This window comes from Sparus aurata, chromosome 10 (genome assembly GCF_900880675.1).
Source record: "Sparus aurata chromosome 10, fSpaAur1.1, whole genome shotgun sequence".
NCBI classification, from domain to species: domain Eukaryota; kingdom Metazoa; phylum Chordata; class Actinopteri; order Spariformes; family Sparidae; genus Sparus; species Sparus aurata.
The window spans coordinates 33,149,163-33,175,113 of NC_044196.1; the positions used below are offsets into that span (position 1 = coordinate 33,149,163).

The 25,951-nt window shown below is 41.2% G+C and overlaps 1 protein-coding gene across 1 annotated transcript; it reads left to right on the forward strand.

Moving 5' to 3' along the window:
* Nucleotides 1-1,269: 1,269 nt before the first annotated feature.
* On the forward strand, nucleotides 1,270-18,809 carry LOC115590302 (serine/threonine-protein kinase ppk4-like). The gene is made up of 6 exons (XM_030431642.1): nucleotides 1,270-1,413; nucleotides 14,201-14,364; nucleotides 14,449-14,672; nucleotides 15,671-15,797; nucleotides 15,872-15,972; nucleotides 17,149-18,809. Exons 3-6 carry the CDS (start codon nucleotides 14,458-14,460, stop codon nucleotides 17,267-17,269), a joined length of 564 nt encoding a protein of 187 aa, XP_030287502.1. The 5' UTR covers nucleotides 1,270-1,413; nucleotides 14,201-14,364; nucleotides 14,449-14,457; the 3' UTR covers nucleotides 17,270-18,809.
* The last annotated feature ends 7,142 nt before the right edge of the window (nucleotides 18,810-25,951 follow it).

Here is a 25,951-nt window from a genome sequence, read left to right on the forward strand (position 1 = left end):
AGCCGAACTTGCAAAGCAGCAGATCCAGTTCCAGTTTAATCCGCCAAACGCGCCCCATTGCGGCGGCGTTTTGGAAAGGGAGATCCGGACCCTCAAGAATGCTCTGCATGTGACTCTAGGTGCCCAATCAGTAACCGAGGAGGTGCTAAGGACCGTACTGGTGGAAATTGAGGGTATTCTCAATTCGAAGCCACTTGGGTACACCTCTGCTGACATCTCTGACCCAGACCCCATCACTCTGAACATTCTACTAATGGGGCGGCCAGACCCTTCCTTACCCCAAGTGGCGTATGCAGATACTGAGCTTCTTGGCCGGCGTCAATGGCGACACAGTCAGGTCCTCGCTGACCAATTCTGGGCCCGGTTCACAAAGGACTACTTGCCATCCCTACAATCCAGGCAGAGATGGCAGAGGGACACTCCAAACCTGGCGGTTGACAGCACCGGGATGATTGTAGACCCTCAACTGCCCAGGGCTCTGTGGCCAGTTGGTAAGGTTGATCGGGTCTACCCTGGCAGCGATGGACGGATTCGAGTGGCAGACGTGAGGACGAGAGACCAAACCTACACTCGGCCTGTCACACGTCTTGTTGAGCTTCCTCCTCTCCAGGAAGCTACAAGTACCGCCCCCGATTAGTCACCCTTTCTCATGGACAAATTTATCCTAAATTTGGGGGTGGCTGTACAAAAGTGTGACTAGGTCACTGCAGTATCTCTCAGTGCCCCCTGGAGGCTACCAGTGGTACTGTCTTTAATTGGTTATGTTTCACTTTCAAAAGAAAAAGAAGAAAAATGAAAAATCCAACAAGGAAGAAGACCCAAACGACAAGTGTTTGAGTGATGCAACTGATCCAATATCAATTCCTGTTGTGGAGTCAACTTCAAATGTTCAGCCACTCCACTCCAACACCACTGTGTCATCAGATACACACACATGGCTACAAATCAGCAAGAGTTGGAGACAAAAATTAGAGAAGCTGGTTAGCACTGATGGAAGCAGAGTAACCAGAGTTGGGAGCATGATTTATGTAAATGATGAAGAGTTCTACATAGCGAAGGGCAGTGATGGTACTGAAGTCTTCTTGGGGCTGAGAGATGATGGCACTGAGGTTGCTATTAAGAAAATGACTAAAAGCAACTATCAAGTTCTGAGGAATGAGGAGGGATTTCTACGACTTCCAGAACTTGATCATCCATCTATTTTATGATACGTTGACTTTGCAGAGGATGAGAACTTTGGATATCTTGGTCTTCAGCTTTATGAATACACCCTGGAAGAATGCATCAGAAACAATGATGGTGGTCTGCTTAAAGAGAAACTTGTCTATCAGGTTCTGGAGAGTTTAAAAGTGCTTCACTGTCAAAATCCTCCAATTCTCCACCGTGATCTCAAACCACAGAATGTTTTGATTGGTAAGGAAAAGTTCAAAATGTACTGAAGTAATTAAATTAAATCAGAAATTCAGAATGACAGCAACAGTATTCCATATCTATACTTAATATACCTTTTTGTGATTTGTCCCGTAGATGTTAAGGGGAGGGCGAGATTAGCAGATTTTGGCATCAGTAGACGGTTACCCAAAGGCCAAACAACTTATTGCACAGGCAGTGCAGGAACAAGATGCTGGAAGGCCAGGGAGACTTTAACAGACGAAGCTGACATACGATACAAGTCAAACACTGATGTAAAGGTCAGTTTTACTGCGACACAAACTGCATTGATATATAATTGAAGAATATTCCTATCATTGCACAAATGATCTGTTTATTTTTTAGGTGGCAGAGATGCTGATTTATTACATCCTCTCTGGAGGACACCATCCTTTTGGCGAGTGATGTGAGAACAACATTGATGAAGGTTTGTACACTTTGGACCATGTTGAAGATGTGGTGGCAAAGGAACTCATCGAGTTGATGATCCACAAGGAACCAAAAAAGAGACCTACAGTGGAAGAATGCTTGAATCATCTCTCTCCTGGAAACCTGAGAGGTAGCATCAGTTTCACTGACACATTTTATTTCTGTGTATAGCAGCTCGCATTGTGTTAACAAGAGTCGATGCCCACGAGTGGCTCAGTGAGGCTGCTCTTAAAGGCACAGTGGAGCTTTCATCTCAGTGCTAACATCAGCATGCTAACAGGTTGACAATGACAATGCTAACTTGCTGATACTCAGAAGGTATATCGTTTACTATGGTCACCATCTTAGTCCTGCATGATAGCATGCAAATAATGTAGATGCTAATTCGTACCAAACACAACCAGACCTAACACGGACCCTTGGTTGATGGGAGTTAGTTTTGTATGTGTGAAACCAAGCTACTGGACTAATTGAGCATTTGACTTAAAGTTAAACTCTTGCCAAAATGCAACCAAGGCTTTTTTTGTGATTGAATATGAGTCCAACTTTCGGGTAAATGCATAATTATGACGAAAGAGGCACTTTTAAGATTTACGGTAGTTTGGTTTTCGGGCAAGCTAATTTTGAACGGGAGTGCTCGGGGCAGGGATACGATGGCATCAAAATCTCTATTTTTAAAACACTAAGAAGGCTCGACACAACATGAAACTTTGCTCGTAGCATCACCAGGGTCTCTACTCATGAACCGAGCATTGAGAACATTGTTTGTGTACACAGAGTTTATGAAAAAGAAGGTTTTTGAACTACTCACGTTAGCTGCTGCATCTCCGGCGCGCGGTCGTCATGGCAGGCAAAAACTGTTGATCCACGAGTGCGACCATCAGGAAGGAGAGAAATGGTGGGGCGCTTCTCAAGCTTAGTTCCATATGAATGCATGGATAATTCATTGTTTTGTCGTTAGCGAAAAAACGTCCACGTTAAAAAGGGAACCACATATTACAAACAATACTACAATCAGCAGCCGGAAAAGTCACGTGACATCTCGCATGGATAGTTGTTGCCAGAAGCCAGTACGCTACCTATTGTAACACATCCAGGTTAGGCTACCTGAGCAACTCACAAGACCCCCCTCCCAACTCGCTAGCACCCCTCAAGTGGTTGCTGGTGTTGGTGTCTGTTGCTAAAGTCAATGATAACACAAACTTTTCCTGATTCCTGGAATGAATTCATCCTTTCTCTCTTACTGACCTCCTTCACACAGCTCTCCACCGCAACATCAGTTTTTGACAGCTCCTTTATTGTTTATTTAATTGTCATGCAATTGAATTTTTTATCTGTTTGCAGTCCCGAGGACGCAGGGTGGTTGTAAATCAGCACCCCAACGTCTACGTTTGCTTATTTTGCCACTGATCTGGAGCTTCACAGTCAACTGTATGGTAAGAAGACAAGTCTACAAGCCTCTGGATGTTTCCACATTAACAAAATGCAACCCTTCTTTTTGGGCTATCACTGAAAAAAGCTCCTTCAGGTAAATAAATTAGTGCTGATGTAGTTCTATGTCAACTCCAATAGTAGGACCTTGACCCTGATCTGTCATTGAAACGGCGGATGTTAAAGACCTGTACTTAAAAGAAATAGAGAACACGAGTTCAAATTCTTTGCTGAAGTGAGGAGGGTGGCAAAAATGTAAAAATAAATTGTAAGTGCTTCTTCTCATTATGTTAATATTGTAATTAAAACAATGTAATAGAATATAAAAGCTTTACAACATGCAGGTTGTTTTTAAAGAGATAGTTTTAAGGTTTTTGGAAGGATTCTGTGTATTATAAGGTTATCTGTTTGTCATAAAAATGAGTGATGTTTGATCATGTTTGTTTTAGGGTGAAGGCTCAATAAGATCACATCTACCCTTGATATTATAATGTGTTTCTTTTTATATGGTGTAATATCACAATGTGATGTGGGAATTATTTTACTTTCCTCACAAAGGACAGTGGAATCTTTATTTTCCCCAAATGTTAGTGGAGTTTTTGCAGACAGATGATGCATGTGTGGTCATATAGAGAGTAATAATATGCTGGCCTCCCCCTTCGTGCGGAAGTAGTTTATCCAGCTAGCTAACAATCGAGTACGCCCATAAAAGACTCACAGACCGTACAGGTGGCATTGTCTCTGACCTTTACTGAGGAACATATCTCGACAGTGAAACTGCAAAACAAAATATCCAAAATATCCAAAATTTTCAAAATGCAGCCATACAAACAGAATCACAATCACAATCACTGAGGTAAGTACAGACAGCTTGAATCAGAACAATATCTGAGCTACATTGCTAAAAACTTAAACTTAACATGTATATATACATGGCTGAATTATTACAGTGTGTGCAACATAAAAACAATTGTAATACACAACCAAAGTTCACCAAAATCATAAAGCAGAAAGACTTACGGATATGACATGTATACATGTATGTCTTACATGTATAAGATTTATAAAAGCAGAATTTATGGCACAGCTGTTGTACTGCACTGCATGATGTTGCAAAGGTGTATCAAATGATATGACAAATAGCAATAGTTATATTTAATATGATTCCTTTAATAATATTGCAAGGTAATACCCATTTAGTATGAATTATTATGCCTGACCCACCTTACTATGTTTTCAGTCTCACTGTGGTCCACTCAGTACTCCTGGCCTGCAGCATCACTGACGCTCCACGACAAAGTGCTCCTACTGTAGGTTCCCAAATATATGCAAGATGATATCACCTGTTAGGGACATTTGTTTAGTATGACTGCTTGAAAAAAATTCATTATGTCTTTTCAGTCTCACCATTGTCTACTCAGCACTCCTGGCCTGCATCATGCAAAATAAAGTTGTGAAGTGGCATCACTGCACCTTTATTCGAATATCAAATGAAAACTGACAGCCCTAATATAGTAGACTAATGTATAATTGTATGGGCTGCAATATTTCATAAAATAGCTCTCTTTCTAGCTTATATATTTATATAAAATACACGACATTATGAGCTTGCATTCCAGAATCAATGTCCTAATATCATAAGCTTCACCCTTCATTCTGCAGCCTCAATGATATTAACTACAATCACACTCCCTACACATTAACCTCGCTACTAGTATAAATTGACAGCATTAAGTTATATTTAGAGAACAGACTTTACATTTATCAGCCTGTTGCATGTGTTGCTATTGTTATCCAGTGTGCTAGTTAGCCTGTTCATATTCTCTAAATCTTCTAATCTAGACGGGGACAATCCACCAACATACTTAATTCTGATACACTACCGATATGAAAATGTCATTCTTTAAACATTTTTACCTTGAACAAGTGTTGCTCCGACCATCTGCTCCATAGGAATTACATTGAGCTGCAGTTAGCTTGTGCTAACTTCCGGAACTTTTGAGGGGCTCCATGCTCTCTCTCTTAAGGCACTCTAGACAGTAGGTGTTTAAAGTGACCAATCAGAAAGGAGGGAGGGTTGCGGGGCGTCTATTCAAAGCCCGCCCCCAGAGTGCTAAAACTCAGCAGAGTCGAGCGAGCAGGAGGCAAAGAGGGAGACAGCGAGCGCGTAGAGAGTGACCGCGTGCGCGCAGAGTGACCGTGAACGCGCAGAGAGTGGTCTTTATGCGCGCTGATTATGGTTTTATGCGCGCAGATTATTGGCACTAAAATGACGCCATAAAAGTGAAACTTAACTAAACGGGAGTTAGGTCTGCATTCATCTAAGCGTCCACAGGGGGCAGTATTGCACTGTATTAGGACATCAGATAGTTAACAGTTCAGCATGGCATTAAGAGGCCATGACAACTAATATTAAATTGATAATTTTCTTAAATGGTCTTTGTTATGTGTTGTATGAAAGAAAACAAGCCAAAACACATTGATAATAAAGTTGTTTTTTAGACTACAAGAGTGATTAGTTTTTTTCCTATTTGTCTTTTATTATCTTTCTCTCTTTTATTTTGACAGTGACAGGCTTTGTGCTCTTATTGTGTTAAAACTGCAATAAATTGAATAGAATCTGGATTTGAAGGAGTGACCTGATCATCTTCCTGCCCCGTTGACAGAAACGTGCTTTTGCAAAGAAAAAAAACACTTAATGGAATATGCAAGCTTTACAACATGCAGATTCTTTTGTATGAATTTTGTTTTAAGTATATTGTGTAGGAGACACTACTTTGATAAATATCTGATAATTAATCACTGGCGATTAATTTACACTCGTTTACAGGGCACCACCTCTGATATTTGAATTCTAAACTAATCTCGGAGGTAATTAGTTAAGATATCAACTGTCCAAGTTTGGTAGACAGATAAATCATCAATCTCAAGTGAATCTTGTTTAATTTCAGTGTCTATTTGCTCCTATTCTGAAGCAGTGAATTCTTTCCACGATCCCATCGATTTCCTACTTCAAATTAAACGTGCACAGACAACGACATAAGATTAAATATGTTTATTAACTAAATAAATGCAGATTAAATGACATGAGGTAAATTCAAACGGGTAACAAAGTAACAGAAAGGGTGAAGACTGGAATGAATTATTGATTGGATGGATTCAGACAATGGTGGATTTTGACATGGAACCGTTAATTCGCGACTATGGAATTAATTTCTAACGGAATTATATGGGAGATGTTTTGGATTTATGATATATATATTCGAAGCTTTCACAACCACCAACTCTGATTTCATTCACATGTGACTCTTGTCGTGTGTGGAGTTCTTAACCTACTTTTGTTTGAAGAGGGGAGATGATCCAGAATCCGGACTCTCTGGGTCAGCTTAGATGCAGAAGCCGAGTCTATTTAGCCGCAGGATGATGGCGAGGCAACCCCTGGTGACGTAGTGTTACCGGCACAGCGGGAATTCCGTCTGAGCTCTTTGCGGCCTGTCGGCTTCCGTACCGCTGGAATTTGATGCCGTCTCGGGTCGAACTTCCTCTGCCCAGCGAAGTGTCTCGCTTGAGATCGCTGCAGGCGGTTCTGCTGTGGATATGTTTCTTCACGGCTTCTTGAGCAGTTTAACTGCACCGACTTCGTGATGGCTTAAGAATTATCAGAGTCTCGATAGAATTGGTGATTGCGGAGCTCCGAATATATATTGAATTGACTTCTTGTGTAAAAATAACTGGGAGAGAAATGCCGGCCAGACAATCCTTTCTGTTACTAAATACAAGAAAACAAAAATGGTTTATTTGGCTTTAAGTACGATACTTTAACAACAAGAAAAATATAACAAAAATAAAAGAATCAATTTCGTTCTTGCTCAAATTTCACAGAAAAATCTTTTCAGAATAAAAGAGCTTCACCGGGAGAGGTATCTCGCAAGTGGCTCAAATCTCTGGAGGTTACCAAGTATCAGAGCTTCAAAAATCTAGCAAAGTACGGAAATTAACTTGAAAAATAAGAAGTTGCGCGTACTAAAAATTAAAGTAAGTACGAAGGTGGCAAACGAAAACAAGCGAAGAATGCGAAGAGTTTTTCAGGAGAAGAGTCAAAAAGCGTAAAAAAGCGAAGAGTAACGGGATGCATGAGCTTTTAATGTTGTAAATCGAGAGCGGAACCTAGGCGGACTTGGAGGCGGCCTGGTCACTTGCTTCCTCCGGTGACGTCACAGCTCATGTTACCGATTTCTTACTTGTTGAATCAAACTAATGATTTGATAAAGTTTTTAAATCGCAACTGACTATGTGCTGAAATCCACCATGGTCTCACATTAACAATTGTTATGGAAATATAAAAGAACACAATTGAAGTTGCCTAATAGGCAAAAGAGGAACTATTAGTTAAAATAAAACACAAATACAAGCACATAATCATTAAAGGCACTAATGGCTCAAGAATATCTTATACATTGACAGTTTATACTTCCCAGACATGTATCAGATTAAAAGAAAACGTCTAAATAGTTAGAAATAGATCATAGAACAGAACATTCCGTTAGTATTGGCCTTTGAAATTATACCAAAACTTACCAGGAGGTGGTACTCTAGCTCCACCAAAATATTGACATTGACCCTGTGATTCTTAACAGAAGTTTTCTTTAACTAACACAAATGAGAGACAGAGCATGTTTGAGGTCTCATTTAGCTAGTTAAAGATATACTGTCAAAAAGAAAATGAGTTTGTAATCTAATGTTCTTTCAGTATTACAGGAGAAATCAAGGCTTTTGGTTTCTTTAAAAATGAATGTGGAGACACCCTGCCGGGTTTGAGTGTCGTAACTTATGGGATAACATCTTTATAGTACATGCCAGATGTGGGCCTTTCCTTTGGTGACAAGCAAGTTGTAACAAAGGATAAACCTGATGTTCTCCAGTGATTGAATTGGCACTGAATGTAAACAGTCCGTGGAAGAGTAGACAGGCACTGATGTAACCCAGGTATTGATTAAGTCCTTTCTGAGCCTGATTGTCCATAGGTTTGTTATGAGAGGCTCTAATAAGGCCAGAGTGTGAGAGAGAGGGCAATAAAAGGGATCAGGACTCTCCCTAGGCGGGGGAAGGAACAGAATCAGGAGGTTATCTGGTGATTCCACATGAGAACTCAGCAGACTGTCCTTTCTCGCAGGCGAAAATGCATATAGCTGGATCACATGCTGTTTTTGTCAACAGTATAGTGTCAAAGAAAAGGGGGGCAAAGGAAGTACAGTATCCAGGCCACCACAATATGGCAGGGAGTAGGTGAGAGGTGAGATGGACACTGACATGCCACTCACACCTCCTGTGGTGAGAGAAACAGAGGACGATGGCTGGTTCCTACAATTGCATGTTACTCTCAAAATACTGTATACTGAATACTGTACATTTAGTCAGCTGAGTGTCAAAATAAATGTGTAAAAGTATGATTGTAAGATGTGTTTTATCATTCATTGATCATTAGCATTAGAGCTCTGGCTCTATCAGTCACAGTTCATCTTCTCCTCTCTAAGAAGCATTCATTACATTGTGACGGGGAAATCTTACAATATAATGACACATTAACATAGGACATTGGGCTCTAAAAGCTGATATTTGTATGATGATGATTCAAATGAATATGTTAAACTGACAAAATTTTTGCTCTAGTTTATTACAATAAGTTGAGTGTTGAATAATGATAATAATAATAACTTTATTTGTATAGCACTTTTCAAAAACGAGTTACAAAGGGCTTCACAATAAAACAGATAACATGATGAGTTAAAATCCAAACAAAGATAAAACAAGGAGGATAAAAGCAAAAGAGGATACTGAGTTAGCCTGCCTGAGATCTCCAGGCAGAGAGTTCCATAGCCGAGGGGCACCAACAGCAAAGGCCCTGGGGCGGCTGTGGCTCAGTGGGTAGAGCGGGTCGTCTAGTGATGAGTAGGTCACCAGTTCGAATCCCGGCTCCCCCTAGTTGCATGTCAAAGTGTCCTTGAGCAAGATACTGAACCCCAAATTGCTCCTGATGAGCAGTTGGCACCTTGCATTCATCAGTGTATGAATGTGTGTGTGAATGGGTGAATGTGGCATGTGTTGTACAGCGCTTTGAGCCGTCGTTAGACTGGAAAAGCGCTATAAAAATGCAGACCATTTACCGGTCACCTTTAGTGACAAGTCAAGATTTTGGAACCATTAGGAGGGCCATGCTGGAGGATCTCAGGCGGCGATCAGGCTCATAAGGAGTCAGCAGATCACAAATATAGGCAGGAGCCTGACCATTCAGGGCTTTAAAAACAAGCAGTGAAATCTAAAAAAATATTCTCAAACTCACAGGTAACCAGTGAAGAGCAGCAATAATTGGTGTAATGTGGTCACATCTCTTAGTGTGTGTTAAAAACCTAGCAGCAGCATTTTGTATCAGCTGCAGTCTTTGGATGTTTCGCCTGCTGACACCAGAGTAAAGTGCATTACAGTAGTCCAGTCTGGAGGAGATAAAAGCATGGATGACCTTTTGTAAGTCAGCAGAGGACAGGAATGACCAGACTAGAGGAGAGTTTGGCATAGTTACTAGTGCTGGAGCCAGAGGGACTCATTATAACAATGTCTGATTTGGAGTCATTCAATTGCAGAACATTTTTGGACATCCAATTTTTTATCTCAGCAAGGCAGGAGAAAATACGACAATCATCACTTTTACCAGGCTGTAGTGGGACATACAACTGCGTATCATCTGCATAGCAGTGGAAATCACAATGTGACACACAGCAAAGAGCCACAGGTCAGAATTGAACCCTGGGCCACTGCAGTGAGGACACAGCCTCTCTACATGGGGCACCACCAATTAAACAGCAAGGATTTATATTGTGATTTTATTTATTTATTTTTTTGAACAAATGTGTTTATTGATGTTTCAAGCTTTACATACTTACATACTAACTATATTGTGATTTTAATCGAGGAAATATTTCAATTCAAGGAAATATATGGAAATATCTGTGTCATTACTACAAGTAGCTTTGTGCTTTACCACCATATATCTGACATGGTTTCAGCTCTAGTGTCTTTTAACCCAAATACTAACTGCTAATGTACAGAGAGGTTCAATTACTTTTTACCTGCCCCATTCTTTAACCCAGAACAGTGCCTGCAGGTATTATTTAAGGCCGGATACAATCTTTGTAGATTGCATGTAGACTATAATGACTGCACAGTTACAGATTAATGTTCAGGAAGTAAAGCGTAGAAGGTGCAAGATCTCCCACATCCTGTGGAGGCCCAACCCATCATCTAACTGTCTCATAACAAAGCGAGTCAGAGGCAGGAAGAACTACAGATAAAGCATAGCATGTTAAGTTTTGATCAGTAGAATTCATTCTACCGTGGACACCTTACTTCAGCATTGTAAGTTCATTTTACTACATTTCTCTTAACACTCAGATTCAAATTATATTGTAAAATAATCAGTGTTCTCACCTTAAATAAACACAGTCATGTAGACCTACTCTCCTTCAGTTTCTACTTTTTGGTGGTTATTTGATGTCATCTGTTAGATCCCAAGTTTGCCAGGAGGCACTGGACCAACTCTCTCCATTATAAAGAGGTTGCTTTAAAAGTGGGAATTTGAATAGGGAGTTCTTAAGTTGGTAGTGAGGAGACTCGCCTAGCTTCTCACTGCCTGAGTCCAAATGTCTACTCTGCTTCTTCTGGTTTGGAACTTGACATGAACAGCCCTTGAGAAAGTACTCCAATATCCAAATTGTAATCCAAAGCATGTTGGCAAAAATGGTCAGTCTGTTGTGCTCTTATTTCCTTGGTCTGTTTCTGCTGAAGATTTCTTGAAGTCCTTTCTGCGATGTTTAGGTTGCTCACAACCGAACAGTCTTGCAACCCTTCCTCTTGGCCTCAGCTCATCCCATCTTCTCTACTGATTTAACATTTCGTTCATTAAGTTTCTAAACTTTAAATACATCTATTTCAAACACAGCTGAACATTCCACACTCTTTTACTGTTATCACAGCAAAGTTAATATTTATATTTATATTGTAATCATGACAGAATCATCATCCTCTGACAGAGCCTGGGTTGTCACACTCCTTTTCGACCGAACAGTCTTGTGTCACTTCCTCTTGGCCTCAGCTCAGCACAGCTTCTCTGCTGATTTAACATTTTCTTCATCAAGCTTTCCAAACTGTTAATACATCCATTTCAATCACGGCTAAACATTACACATTCTTTTACTGTGATCACGGCAAAGTTATTACTTATATTATCATTGTAATCATGACAGAATTATAACATGTTTAATACAATACAGTAGGCAGAGCTTTGATATTATTAGGACTATGTATAATGTCCATTAGATTTATATTTGTGTTTGGCAGGAGTAAATAGATCTCAACTTATCTGACACATCAGAATGAAAGTTTACATGAAAACAATGTTTCACCTCGTACCTGCGACCACCAAAGTCTATTAATGGAAATTCCACAGCTCTGCTTATTCAGAGTTTAATTCCTGTTGCAGAGCTGAAGGAGGAAGTTTAAATTCTAAATGTCAGTAATGGAAAAGTGTTGCACTCTGTGTAACAAACACGTTGTTAATGCTGTCAGCAATTCTAGTAGTTAGGACAAGTGTAGTAGTTAGATGAGTTTTCAAGTTGTAGAAATGATTTTGCATTACTTCTAGTACTTATATGTAGTTACAGGGAATGTCTTCTGATGGATTGTACCCCACCTAAATGCAAAGTCTTAAAATAAAATTTCACTTAAATTCATCACAGTAATGTATATGTATTCCTGTATAACGTGACAGTAATACTCTAACCTTCTCTTTTTCAGTTATGAAGAAAAATGAATATCATCACAGAGTTCCAACTGCCAGCACCCCCAACAGAAACACATCATATAATACAGTGTGTAATTGACAACAACCTCAAGAAGCTAAAAAAATTACTGAAGAAGAACGACATTAATGGCATTTACTCATGCACAGAGTGTAAAGTCAACATAAGCCCACTGACTGCTGCTGTTGTAACTCATAACTGGGATATTTTTACTTTCCTTTTGCGGCAGGGTGCAGACCCAGACAATGTTTCAGAGCAAGGCTTCACACCTCTGCATTATGTCTCAATGTATGAAGCACCACTTGATTTTGTGGAGAAACTGCTTGAAGCAAGAGCTAATCCAAATGGATGTAATCTACAGCTATTCACACCACTGCAAGCTGCTGCCATCAAAGACAGAGATGATGTTATGAAAGTGCTCATCTCTGCTGGTGCACTGGAGACACCCATATCTGTCATTGATCCTAAACATGTGACTCACAATGATGGAAGAAGTCAGGCGATTAACAACTTTGCATCGAAAGGAGATAAATTATGCTCCGTAATCAGATATTTCCTTGATATGGCAGTTGCTCTGGACAGTAAAACACCTGAACAAGTGTTCAAAACTTTTGACAGTCACATGCTGTTGGAGCATCCTCAGACCCATGTGACCATGATTGAACTTATTTTTACTGAACCTGGGCCAAATGAAGAGAAATACCACCAGGGAAGTATCAAATGGCTGAAGGACACTGGAAATCTGAACACCTACATTGAAGGAGCAGTCAGACGCTTTCCAAACATTCACAAGGAATATGTATATCACACTATTATTACTTTACATGCAGTTCTGTGTACTGTGGACGAAATACCAAATGAACAAGCACAAGCTTTAGTCCCCCAACTACTGGAGCTTTGCTTAAAAGATGAACCTGATGTATGTGGACCTGTTCTGCAAACACTGTATGTGATAACACAGAAAACAAAAGGCACAGATGGCTGGGATCTGAACTTCATTGAGAAGTTATGTAAAACAGTTGCTCCTTTTGTGCAAGACAAACACAAAATGAGCATAAGAGTCTTAGCATACGGCTTATTTGGAAACTTGCTGTCATGCAAACATGCTGGTAACATCTTATCATCAGTAGGAATAACTTCAGTTCCTGAAGACATACTGATGTCAGCAGATATGAAGATGCTACAAGATCTAAAAGAAGTTCTCAGACGACTGAACAATCATTTCAGCAAACCAGATGTGGAATGCGAGGACTGTACAGCCTCACCTGGGCCGAGGAAAAAGAAGAACAAGAAGAAGAAAAAGAAGAACAAGAAGAATGAAAAATCAGACAAGGAAGAAGACCCAAATGACAAGTGTTTGAGTGGTGCAACTGATCCAATATCAATTCCTGTTGTGGAGTCAACTTCAAATGTTCAGCCACTCGACTCCAACACCACTGTATCATCAGATACACACACAAGGCGACCAATCAGCAAGAAGTGGAGAGAAAAAATAGAGAAGCTGGATAGAAACAGAGCTGATGGAAGCAGAGTAACCAGAGTTGGGAGCATGAATTATGTGAATCATGAAGAGTTCCGTATAGCAAAGGGCAGTGAAGGTACTGAAGTCTTCTTGGGGCTGAGAGATGATGGCACTGAGGTTGCTATTAAGAGAATGACAAGAAGCAACTATCAAGTTCTGAGGAATGAAGAGGGATTTCTACGACTTCCAGAACTTGATCATCCATCTATTGTCCGATACGTTGACTTTGCAGAGGATGAGAACTTTGGATATCTTGGTCTTCAGCTTTGTGAATACACCTTGGAAGAATGCATCAGAAACAATGATGGTGGTCTGCTGAAAGAGAAACTTGTCTATCAGGTTCTGGAGAGTTTAAAAGTGCTTCACTGTCAAAATCCTCCAATTCTCCATCGTGATCTCAAACCACAGAATGTTTTGATTGGTAAGGAAAAGTTTCAAATGTATTGGAGTAATGAAATTAAATCAGAAATTCAGAATAACAGCAACAATATTCAAAATGTATAGTTATCATACCTTTTTGTGATTTGTCTTGCAGATGTTAACGGGAGGGCGAGATTAGCAGATTTTGGCATCAGTAGGCGGTTACTGAAAGGACAAACAACTTATTGCACAGGCAGTGCAGGAACAAGATGCTGGAAGGCCAGGGAGACTTTAACAGATGAAGCTGACATACGATACAAGTCAAACACTGATGTACAGGTCAGTTTTACTGCTATGTAAACTCAATCTATGACTTGGAGAAAATACTTACTATATTGCAAAACTGTTCTCTTAATTCTCAAGGTGGCAGGGATGCTGATTTATTACATCCTCTCTGGAGGACACCATCCTTTCGGCAACAAACCCTTTGAATGTGAGTACAACATTCATAAAGGTTCGTACACGTTGGACCACGTTGAAGATTTGGTGGCAAAGGACCTCATCGAGTGGATGATCAGTAAAGAACCAGAGAGCAGACCTACAGTGGAAGAATGCTTGAGTCATCCCTTCTTCTGGACCAATGAAAGGTAGGAAGGAAATAGGTGCACTTTATGTTAGAGCACACTAATAAGATGTACTAAGCCGTAGTTTTTGTCAAATTAGAAAAAAATTGGAATAATATGGTATTTATTTGACAGTAAACAAAGACAGTTATAGTCTGCTTAACTAATGAGATGTTACAAGATGAACTTTATAACAAATTAGACAAAAAATAGAAAGTTAGTATTATAAAGTTCTACCCTAATTATAAGCCATACACCTAAATCAGGTTATAATTAGGAATCACATCGAATGTATTATTAGACCTAAAATGTGTATACTTAGACTACAATGCTGAATTATATTGTAATTAGAATCCAATTAGGAAATATCCTATTGCATACAAGATCATGCAATAAAAAATCAAATACAATACCATATCAGATCCATAACATATTGATTAGACACCCCCTCACTACCAAGTAATACTGAACACACCACACTTAATGCTTCCACCACAGACCTACAATGGCTCAATTAGACAATACAGGCTGTAATTGATGATGTAGTTCCATATTAATAATGATCAGACAGAGAACAGCACTCATAGTATGGTGTGTTTATTGGGCGTTATTTAATGTAGTTTCACATTATTACAGGGTAATGTTGCCAACTGTCACCTTGTTAGGACGTTATGAGACTTTCTTAGAGGTCAGTTAGTGACACAAGAAAACTGTACTGCTGGTGTAGTTGCTTTCTATCTGTTACCCGAATTAGATATTATTATATTATATATATTATGTGTTATATTAAATAAACAACAATGATATATCATTTGTGTCATTATCTAGACAAATGGAATGATAAACTATTGAGTAAGGCTATGTTGCAAGGCTGTATTTTTAATTATTACCATTGTTACAAATGGCAGTGAGTTTTTCAGGTTACTTAACATTGGAACAGAACCTTAAGGTTATATGATGTTTTAGTTCATTTTGTAATTCACATAATTCATATATTCTAAGATAAACGTTTTTGTGAGCAGAGTTGAATACTTGAGAAGGACTGGCAACAGGGAAGAGGCGTCAAACTGCCGAAATGCTGACCCGGAACTGATTAGTTCAATAGAACAATACGCCAGGGATGGATCCTTCAGAGAGTGGAAAAAGAAGGTGACTGCAACATAACAACTTCAACTTTTATATTCCTCCCTATCTAACTAAACTAATTGTATTTGGTGTTACAGTTTCCACCAGAGTTAGTCCAAAAGATGGATGGAAAGAAGAAACCCTACCCTGACAACATACTGGGATTACTGCGCTTCATCCGAAACCTTCATGAGCACTAGTAAGTGAAACTCAGCTAAAAGTACATCTTTATGGCATGTAATTCTTAAAGAGGTCATATTCTGCTAATTTCTATGTTCATATTTTTATTTGGAGGTCCTAGTAAATTAGGTTTACATACTTTAATTATTAAAAAACACATTGATTATTAATTATTATTAACATACCTTTTCACACTGTGTCGTGGATGCTCCGTTTTAGTTACAGAGTGAGACATCTCGCCTCTGTTCAATTTTTGGTGAGAGTTGCACATGCGCATATCTTCACAGGCAGGATGTAGCCAATCAGAGGCAGAGAAGGGCGGGTCATGCCAAACAAGGTAGTGTGATCTAAAATGTCACTGCTACAGCAGTAGCAACTGTATGTCTGCTGTCTGACTGAGTGTATATATTTAATAATAACCCTGATAATAACCCCTTTTTTACTTTGCAGACCTTTCACAGACACAAAAATGCTACATAACACAATAAAGGAAAGGCAGAGAGAAATAATATGACCTCTTTAATGTTCAGACCATATATCCTCGCGTTCTATTACATTCCACTTCTTGCTGATGCTCTGCATCTATATTCACCTGAAAACCAGTTTTCAAACTAAAAACAAGCCAATTATATTAGTTAAATGTAGGAGGTCAAAAAGGATAACATGGCACTGCATTTGGGTACATTTGACAAAGCTATTTGAAAACAAATATTTCAGTGGACAGCAGCCCTAATCAGCACTTGGAGTTTGTTAAAAATCTAATATCTTTGATAATCAGCTATTAAAGCCAACTGCCAGAAACTGAGCATGTTATCTCTCATGCAGACCTTATCTTTGATGGCCCTGTCAGTGCTGTATGCATGATTTAAACAGTACAGCCAGAGGAAACGATTTTAAATCTTTCTTAATTTGTTAATTGTATTTTTCTAGTATCTTACTCTGTGTTATTTAACAAACTATTTGTAGCCAAACGTGATAAATTAGTTTTCTGATCCGTCAACTACATTCCCTTGAAGTATATTTACTATCACAAACAGTTCAATAGTAGAAGATGCATGACAACTGAAAGTCAAAACACAATGCAGGAGTCATTAAGTCTACTAGCACACAATGTGATGCTTTGGTTATGGGTGTCATTCACCCATATATGCTAGTTTTCAATACATTGTAATGAAAGGCTCCTTTTACTTTGCAGTGCCAAAGATGCAGAGAAAGTTAAAGTGATGGAGCTGTTTCCTGATCTCTTCGGATGTGTTTACAAGTTTGCCAAGAGCAAAGGTTGGAATTCAGAGGTACCCCTGAAGGAAATGTTTTAGAGAGAAGACATCGCCACAAGGTTCACAATGCTGTCCATAAATGAGGAGCACCCAGGTGTCCCAGTACAAGAGTCTCAACCAAGCACAACCAGTTCTGGTGTCAAAGAACACCATTAGGTGTAGTGTCCCAATCCAACCCCATAGCAAGGCTTCAGCAGCACTGCACAAAGATAGTCCAAGAGGCCTTTTTCACACCTGATATCATGAGACCTAAAAGGAAATGTTACGAATAACATTAATGGTGTCTCTTTTGTATTGAAGTGTCCCAATAAGACCTGACAGTGAACCAGCGTGAACAATACCAGGACCCTGAAACTGAAGCAGCTAAATGGAATTCAGTCATGATTCATTTTATTATTCACTCCTGTGCTTTTACTTACTGTGACATGTCAACATGTTTCCTGTGAAATAAGCCTGTAAAGTTTTGCATATGTGTTCTACATAATAACTATTTTCAAAAGTAACAGTAACAGTAAGTAGTATTATTTACAAAAGTAACAGTAACAGTAAGTAGATTAGAAAGATAAAATAAAAGTACAATTCAAAGGACTTTCTCCTCACTTGTTATGGTATAGAAGTTGTATTTTTTGAAGATTGTATTGTTTTACATGAGAATCATTATAATCAGGAACTCTTTGTCTTTTATTTTGCTGACGATTTTAGTTGTTTCGTTTTGTTTTTCTTCCGCTTTATCCATGCGGGTCGTGGGTGATGTTACCGCTTTTATACCACCTTTTTTCAAGGTGGAGCCGGGGTACTGGGGCCAAATCCAGTGACTCTATAAGCGAAGGCCAGGGTACTCCCTGGATGAGTCGCCAGCTCATTGCAGGGCCCTTACTGATGGCAGTGGCTGCCACGAAGGTGCCAACTGCACATCAGGAGCAGTGTTGGGGTTCAGCATGTTGCTCAAGGATGCTTCAGCTTGTAACTCAGTCCTGCCCTGGGGAGCCAGGGATTCGAACCCGCGACCTTCCGGTCACTAGTCCTCAGCTCTACCCACTGAGCTACAGCCGCCCCAATTTTAGTTGTATCTCACAAATTATAAAAGTCATGTCATATGAACAAAAAACACAATGTTGTGTTAGACTTGCACCACCCAACCATGTGGGTTGCAAAATTATAGTTCTTTTCACTTTTCTACCATTTTACAATTTTGTGTATTTTTCCGTCATTGAACTACATTATGTGAGTTATTTTACTTTCTTGATTATCCTGTCTCGTTACCCGTTCTGCCATAGTCTCTCACATGTACTGCCATTTCAGTAAGATTGCAAGAGTAATAAAGAGGTTTGGTTCTGTTGTTTGAAAACATTGAATTCTGACTTACAGCCTACAAAATGTACATAAAACAAAGAATACAATTCCTGTTAGTCACACAAATATCTGAATGGATGTTTGCGCTTGCTTTGAAAAAATAAAATGTTCTTTTTGCAGAAATGTATTAAACTCAGAAGGTGAAGGGACCTTGTTCATCAATTGAATAGTATTAAAAATATATATGTATTTTCACAACTTGAATAAATATAAGAACTTTCCAAAATCTTGATTATTTCTTGAGTTTGTTTTAATTGCTCTGAATGTTGCCCTCAAAATACACAATGAGTAAGAGTACAACAATTAATGTATGAAAATATGATTGGAAGATATGTTTCCTTATGTTATGTTTGGGTTATGGCTGCTATAATATGGCGCAACATTAATTGAACATCAAGTCTCCCCTCACAGGATAAATTACTCTCCATACTTTCTTTGTTGCAAACAAAATATTCATAATATTGTGTAGACAGAGCATTAACTTGACTAACCTCTCTAAAGGAGCTTGTATTATCTTTGCCCTGCACTTTTGTAGTGCACTGAAACTTCCTCTTCATTTCTGGGGAATGACTTGATCTTACTAACTGTGAACAGGAAGAGAGAGTAAGGTAGACAGAAAGAAAAAAGAGAGATGCAGTGGAGATTGACTCACTTTTGGAACCAGCCTCAAGTGGCCATTCGAGGGACTGCATTTTTTGTTCCTCCTGCATTGGCTTCATTTCTCAGCCCTCGAGGTTGTTGCTTGGTATTTACTGCAGTCATGAATGTCGTATGTATGTGACTATGCAGCACACTGAAACAAAAAAAATAATTATTACAGCAAAGACAAAACTTATTTGGAATTAGACTTCAGTTTAGTTGTTTTAATTCACAGTTATGTTGTATTTTATGAAGAATTATATGTTCCTAAACGTTTTTGATGTATTTTATTTTCTATAAATGTTCCTTGGATTCCTGTGTGTACCACTAGAGGGAGCTCACATACCACCACAGTTTGAGAACAGCAGTACAAGACAGTTATTAACAACACATAATTATTTGAGGTGTTGCAGTTTCCATCAAAGTTGGTCAATAAGATGGATACCCATAACCAAGCCTACAAAGACAAACAAACTGGGATGACTGCGCTTCATCTAAAACCTCTTTGAGCACCAGTGAATGATACAGTGTCATCATTTATAAACACTGAAATATCACAATGTGATGTGGGAATTATTTTACTTTCCTTGCAAAGGACAGTGGAATCTTTATTTTAACCAAATGTTAGTGGAGTTTTTGCAGACAGATGATGCATGTGTGGTCATATAGAGAGTACTAATATTGTATTGATAGTTTTCTTACATGGTCTTTGTATTGTGTTGTATGAAAGAAAACAAGCCAAAACACATTGATAATAAAGTTGATCTTTAGACTACGAGAGTGGTTAGAGCTTTTTTCCCTATTTGTCTTTTATTATCTTTCTCTCTTGTATTTTGACAGTGACAGGCTTTGTGCTCTTATCGTGTTAAAACTGCAATAAATTGAATAGAATCTGTATTTGAAGGAGTGACCTGATCATCTTCCTGCCCTGTTGACAGACACTTTCTTTTGCAAAGAAAAAAAACTTAATGGAATATGCAGATTCTTTTGTATGATTTTTGTTTTAAGCATATTGAATGTTACTCTCAAAATATACTGTACATTTAGTCAGCTGAGTATCAAAATAAATGTGTAAAAGTATGATTGTAAGATGTGTTTTATCATTCATTGATCATTAGCATTAAAGCACTGGCTCTATCAGTCACAGTTCATCTTCTCCTCTCTAAGAAGCATTTATTACTTTGTGACGGGGAAATCTCACAATATAATGACACATTACCAAAGGACATTGGGATCTTAAAGCTAATATTTGTATGATGATGATTCAAATGTCAAACAGCAACATGTCAAACTGACAAGAGACATGCAGAGAACTCGTGCACCTTATATTTAATATTGATTTAAATGAATGTACATTCTGTAGAAATGGAACTGAAACTCAGGAACACCTTTTCTTTTCTTGTAAAGGTGGAGGCCCAACCCACTGCAAATTTAGATGTTTGTTGTGGAGATTTTAATGCTCATAGTACATTATAGGATAGCTATAATGATGTGAATGGAGAGTTGATTGAAGAAGTAATGGAAACTAAAAACCTAGTATGACTCAATGATGGAAATGGTACAATGAATGAATGGGGAAGCTGAGAGAACATCACTGAAAACCATTTATATAGGATTAATCAGATCAGTATTAGATTATGGCTGTGTAGCGTTTGGATCTGCAGCAAACACATCTCTAAAAAAAGGTTAGACAATATCCAATATCAGGCTTTGAGAATATACTCAGGTGCTATTAGAACAACCCCAACATCAGCACTACAAGTGGAAATGGGAGAAATGCCACTGGAGATAAGGAGAGTACAGTTATCATTGAATTACTGAGTTAATTTAAAAGGTCATCATGAAGATTATCCAACACAAGATATACTGAACAATGTTGGGAAAAGGAGAGAAGAGAAACACAAAGTTTTGGATGGACAGTTGAGCAGAAAGCAAAAGAACTAGAAGTAAATGAAATAAATATTTGTCCAACGGTACCACCCTCAGTAATACATCATGATACTTCCTGATCCTATTGTAGATCTCACACTGCTTGACAAAAAGAACAAAGATAAGGAGTTCATTTTACACCAACAAGTAATAAAAACATATATAGAAAATAACTATTATAGTTGTGTTCAAATTTATACAGATGCTTCAAAGAACTCAGGTAACAAAATTGGTATTTCATTTATGGTTCCAGATTTCAACATTAAGATGTGTAAGTGTATCAGTGATGGATTGTCAGTGTTTACTGGTGACATGATGGTAATTTTGTTATCATTACAATGGGTTGAGGACCGTTGAGAACAGTAATATGCTCTGACTCAAGTTCTTCATTAATCAGCTTAAAAAATAACAAGTCAGGCAGCAGACCAGATGTTTTAATAGAGATGCAGCAAACATTATATAGAATTCAAATGATGGGACTAAATATAATACTAGTATGGATACCAGCACATATAGGAATCTGTCAGGGTTGGGTTAAAGGGAAGAGTATGGATAGAGGGAAGGTGGACCCAAATGCAGTTACACGAGAGGCAAGGATATGGGGAAACAAAAAGCGAGCTTTATTTTAAAGCTGAACACAAAAAACAGAAGCAGACAAAACGGGGGCAAGAGGCAAAGTAGCAACCAAAAACAGCAAGGCAAAGTAACAACCAAAATGCAAGACAAAGTACAAAGAAAAAGGCAAAGCTCAAATCAAACATAGAAAACTCAAAACCAAAACCTACCATAACGGGACTTGAAGAACATGGACGAGAGCATGGACGTAAACAGGGGCTGACAAGAACAAACAAACGACCAGACAAGGAGTGAGGGGAACACAGAGACTAAATACACAGACACTGGTGACAAGACGAGGAACAGGTGAGGTGGACCGACAGGTGAGATAATGAAGGGGAGGAGCACATGAGAACATGAAGGGAACAAAGCAATAGACAGAGGGAGCCAGAGGGAACATAGGAACGCAGGAGAACTTAAAGGACACATGAGGGCATGGGAAAAACAGGACACAAGACAAGATACAAAGACACGGAAATCAAATACAAGAAACCACAAGACAAAACTAGACAAGAACACAACAAACAGATCTACAGTCATGACAGTACCCCCCCTCAAGGGACAGCTCCAAGATGTCCCTCAAACACAAGTCCAAGTGAGGCTGGGAGGGTGGAGGGGGTCTGGAGGATGGCCAGAGTCAAAGTGAAGTCGGGAGGGTGGAGGGGGGCCAAGGTCCAAACAAACAGGAGGGTGGAGGCGAGGACTGGAACCCACTGGAGGCCGGGGACGTGGGCTGGGGCCCCCTAGTGGCCGGGGACATGGACTGGGACCCACTAGAGGCCGGGGACATGGACTGGGACCCACTAGAGGCCGGGGACATGGACTGGGACCCACTAGAGGCCGGGGACGAAGACGAAGACGAAGACGTAGGCGTTCTGGAGGCCGGCGACGAAGACAAAGGCGAAGGCGTTCTGGAGGCCGGCGACGAAGGCGTGGGCTGGCACCTACTGGAGGCCGGCGGCGAAGGCGTGGGCTGGGACAACAGAGGTTCGCAGGGAGCTGGTGGCCTGTGAGCCAATGAAGGGTCGCTGGCAGCAGATGACCTTGGCCGGGCCTCCGACCGAGGGGCAGACACAGAACTTGGTAGGGACTCGGCCGGGCCTCCGACCGAGGGGCAGGCACTGGACATGGCGTGGGACTCGGCCGGGCCTCCGGCCGGGGAGCAAGAGCAGGACTAGGCGTGGGACTCGGCCGGGCCTCCGACCGAGGAGCAGGAACAGGCTGAGCAGGGACAGGCCTCGGCCAGTCCTCCGACCGAATTGCAGGGTCTGGACTTTGCGTGGGCCTTGGCCGGGCCTCCAACCGAGGAGCTGGAACAGGCCTCGGCCGGTCCTCCGACCGAGGAGCAGGAACAGGCGCTGTTAGGGCCGCCGACTGAAGGCCACTGGCAGGTGTCGACCGGGCCGCCGACTGAAGGCCACTGGCAGGTGTCGACCGGGCCGCCGACTGAGGGCCACTGGCAGGTGTCGACCGGGCCGCCGACTGAAGGGCCACTGGCAGGTGTTGACCGGGCCGCCGACTGAAGGGCCACTGGCAGGTGTCGACCGGGCCGCCGACTGAGGGCCAGCTGGAACCGTTGTCAGCCATGCCGTCAAAGGGGATGACCCAGCTGGCATCGGCAGGGCAGCCAACATAGGAGCTGGGAATCGAGCTGAGGCATGGGCTGGTAGCTGTGCTGTGGCTGAGGCGTGGTCTGTGGCTGGAGCTGAGGCATGGTCTGTGGCCGGAGCTGAGGCATGGTCTGACGCCGGAGCTGAGGCATGGTCTGACGCCGGAGCTGAGGCATGAGTTTGGGCTGGGGCCCCAGAGCCTGACTTCAGGGAGCCAGGACGTGGACGGGCTCGTCGCTTTCTCGGTGGGGCCTTGTAGGCCAGCCAGGTTCCCCAGAAAGGGGACATATCAGGATTGGCAGACACTGTGGTTGAGACTGAGGCCTGGGCTGGTAGCCAAGCTGCGGCTACGGCATGGGCTGGGGCTGGTAGCTTGGCTGTGGCTGTGACTGTGGCGAGGGTTTCGGTTGGTAGCTTTGCTGTGGCTTGAAAAAAAAGGTTGCTAGCAGCAATTTGACGAGCCCTGCTAGCAGGGTTGGTCATAAAGTCCTGGTACCAGCGAATAATCTCTAGGCCATTAACTGCTGGGTCCATTTTATAAGGTCTGGTCATTCTGTCAGGGTTGGGTTAAAGGGAAGACTATGGATAGAGGGAAGGTGGACCCAAATGCAGTTACACGAGAGGCAAGGATATGGGGAAACAAAAAGCGAGCTTTATTTTAAAGCTGAACACAAAAAACAGAAGCAGACAAAACGGGGGCAAGAGGCAAAGTAGCATCCAAAAACAGCAAGGCAAAGTAACAACTAAAAGGCAAGACAAAGTACAAAGAAAAAGGCAAAGTTCAAATCAAACATGGAAAACTCAAAACCAAAACCTACCATAACGGGACTTGAAGAACATGGACGAGAGCATGGACGTAAACAGGGGCTGACAAGAACAAACAATGACCAGACAAGGAGTGAGGGGAACACAGAGACTAAATACACAGACACTGGTGACAAGACGAGGAACAGGTGAGGTGGACCGACAGGTGAGATAATGAAGGGGAGGAGCACATGAGAACATGAAGGGAACAAAGCAATAGACAGAGGGAGCCAGAGGGAACATAGGAACACAGGAGAACTTAAAGGACACATGAGGGCATGGGAAAAACAGGACACAAGACAAGATACAAAGACACGGAAATCAAATACAAGAAACCACAAGACAAAACTAGACAAGAACACAACAAACAGATCTACAGTCATGACAGGAATAAAAGAAAATTAATTAGCTGACAAATGTGCAAAGGAAGCTACAAAAAGGAATCATACTGATATCGAAGTTCCTTTTAGTAAATCGGAAATAAAAACTACAATCAAGTATAAATTGGAAGAATGGTGGCAAAAGCAATAGGAAGAAGAGTGAAAAGGAAGATGGTTATACAGAATTCAAAGAAAAGTAGGCATGATGAGAATCACGGGGAGAACCCGGAGAGAGCAACAATAATATCCAGGTTACACTTTGGTCATACACGATTAAACAGTAGATTATTTAAAACACAGTTCAGGAAGATGTGAGTTTTGTCAGCAAGAACACACTTTAGAGCATGTTATGCTTTATTGTCAAAAACTGAGAGAAAGGAACTGATTCTGAATCTCAAAGAAATGAAGATGAATTATGATTTACGGGATCTTTTACAGAGAAGTTCTGGAAAGAAGTCCATCCATCCATCCATCCATTATCGTCCGCTTATCCGGGGCCGGGTCGCGGGGGCAGCTGCCTGAGCAGGGACACCCAGACTTCCCTCTCCCCGGACACTGCCTCCAGCTCTTCCGGGAGGATCCCAAGGCGTTCCCAGGCCAGCTGAGTGACATAGTCACACCAGCGTGTCCTGGGTCTTCCCCGGGGTCTCCTCCCGGCGGGACATGCCAGGAACACCTCCCGAGGGAGGCGTCCCGGGGGCATCCGAAACAGATGCCCGAGCCACCTCAGCTGGCTCCTCTCGATGTGGAGGAGCAGCGGCTCTACTCCGAGCTCCTCCCGGGTGACAGAGCTCTTCACCCTATCTCTAAGGGAGCGCCCTGCCACCCTGCGGAGGAAACTCATTTCGGCCGCTTGTATCCGGGATCTTATTCTTTCGGTCATGACCCAAAGTTCATGGCCATAGGTGAGGGTCGGAACGTAGATTGACTGGTAAATCGAGAGCTTCGCCTTTCTGCTCAGCTCTCTCTTTACCACGACAGACCGATACAACGACCGCATTACTGCGGCCGCTGCACCGATCCGCCTGTCAATCTCACGCTCCATCCTTCCCTCACTCGTGAACAAGACCCCAAGATACTTAAACTCCTCCACTTGAGGCAGGAACTCTCCTCCCACCTGGAGGGAGCAAGCCACCTTTTTCCGGTCGAGAACCATGGCCTCGGATTTGGAGGTGCTGATTCTCATCCCAGCCGCTTCACACTCGGCTGCAAACCGCCCCAGGACATGCTGGAGGTCCTGGCTCGAAGGAGCCAACAAGACCACATCATCTGCGAAAAGCAGAGATGAGATCCAGTGGCTCCCGAACCAGATCCCCTCCAGCCCGTGGCTGCGCCTAGAAATTCTGTCCATAAAAATAATGAACAGAACCGGTGACAAAGGGCAGCCCTGC

Excerpts from the sequence above, each read along its gene's own strand:
- LOC115590302 (XM_030431642.1), top strand. The coding sequence starts at position 14,458 with ATGCTGATTTATTACATCCTCTCTGGAGGACACCATCCTTTCGGCAAC. Across the intron at positions 14,673-15,670 it reads TTCTTCTGGACCAATGAAAG|AGTTGAATACTTGAGAAGGA; the intron begins GTAGGAAGGAAA and ends TTTTGTGAGCAG. Across the intron at positions 15,973-17,148 it reads CGAAACCTTCATGAGCACTA|TGCCAAAGATGCAGAGAAAG; the intron begins GTAAGTGAAACT and ends TTTACTTTGCAG.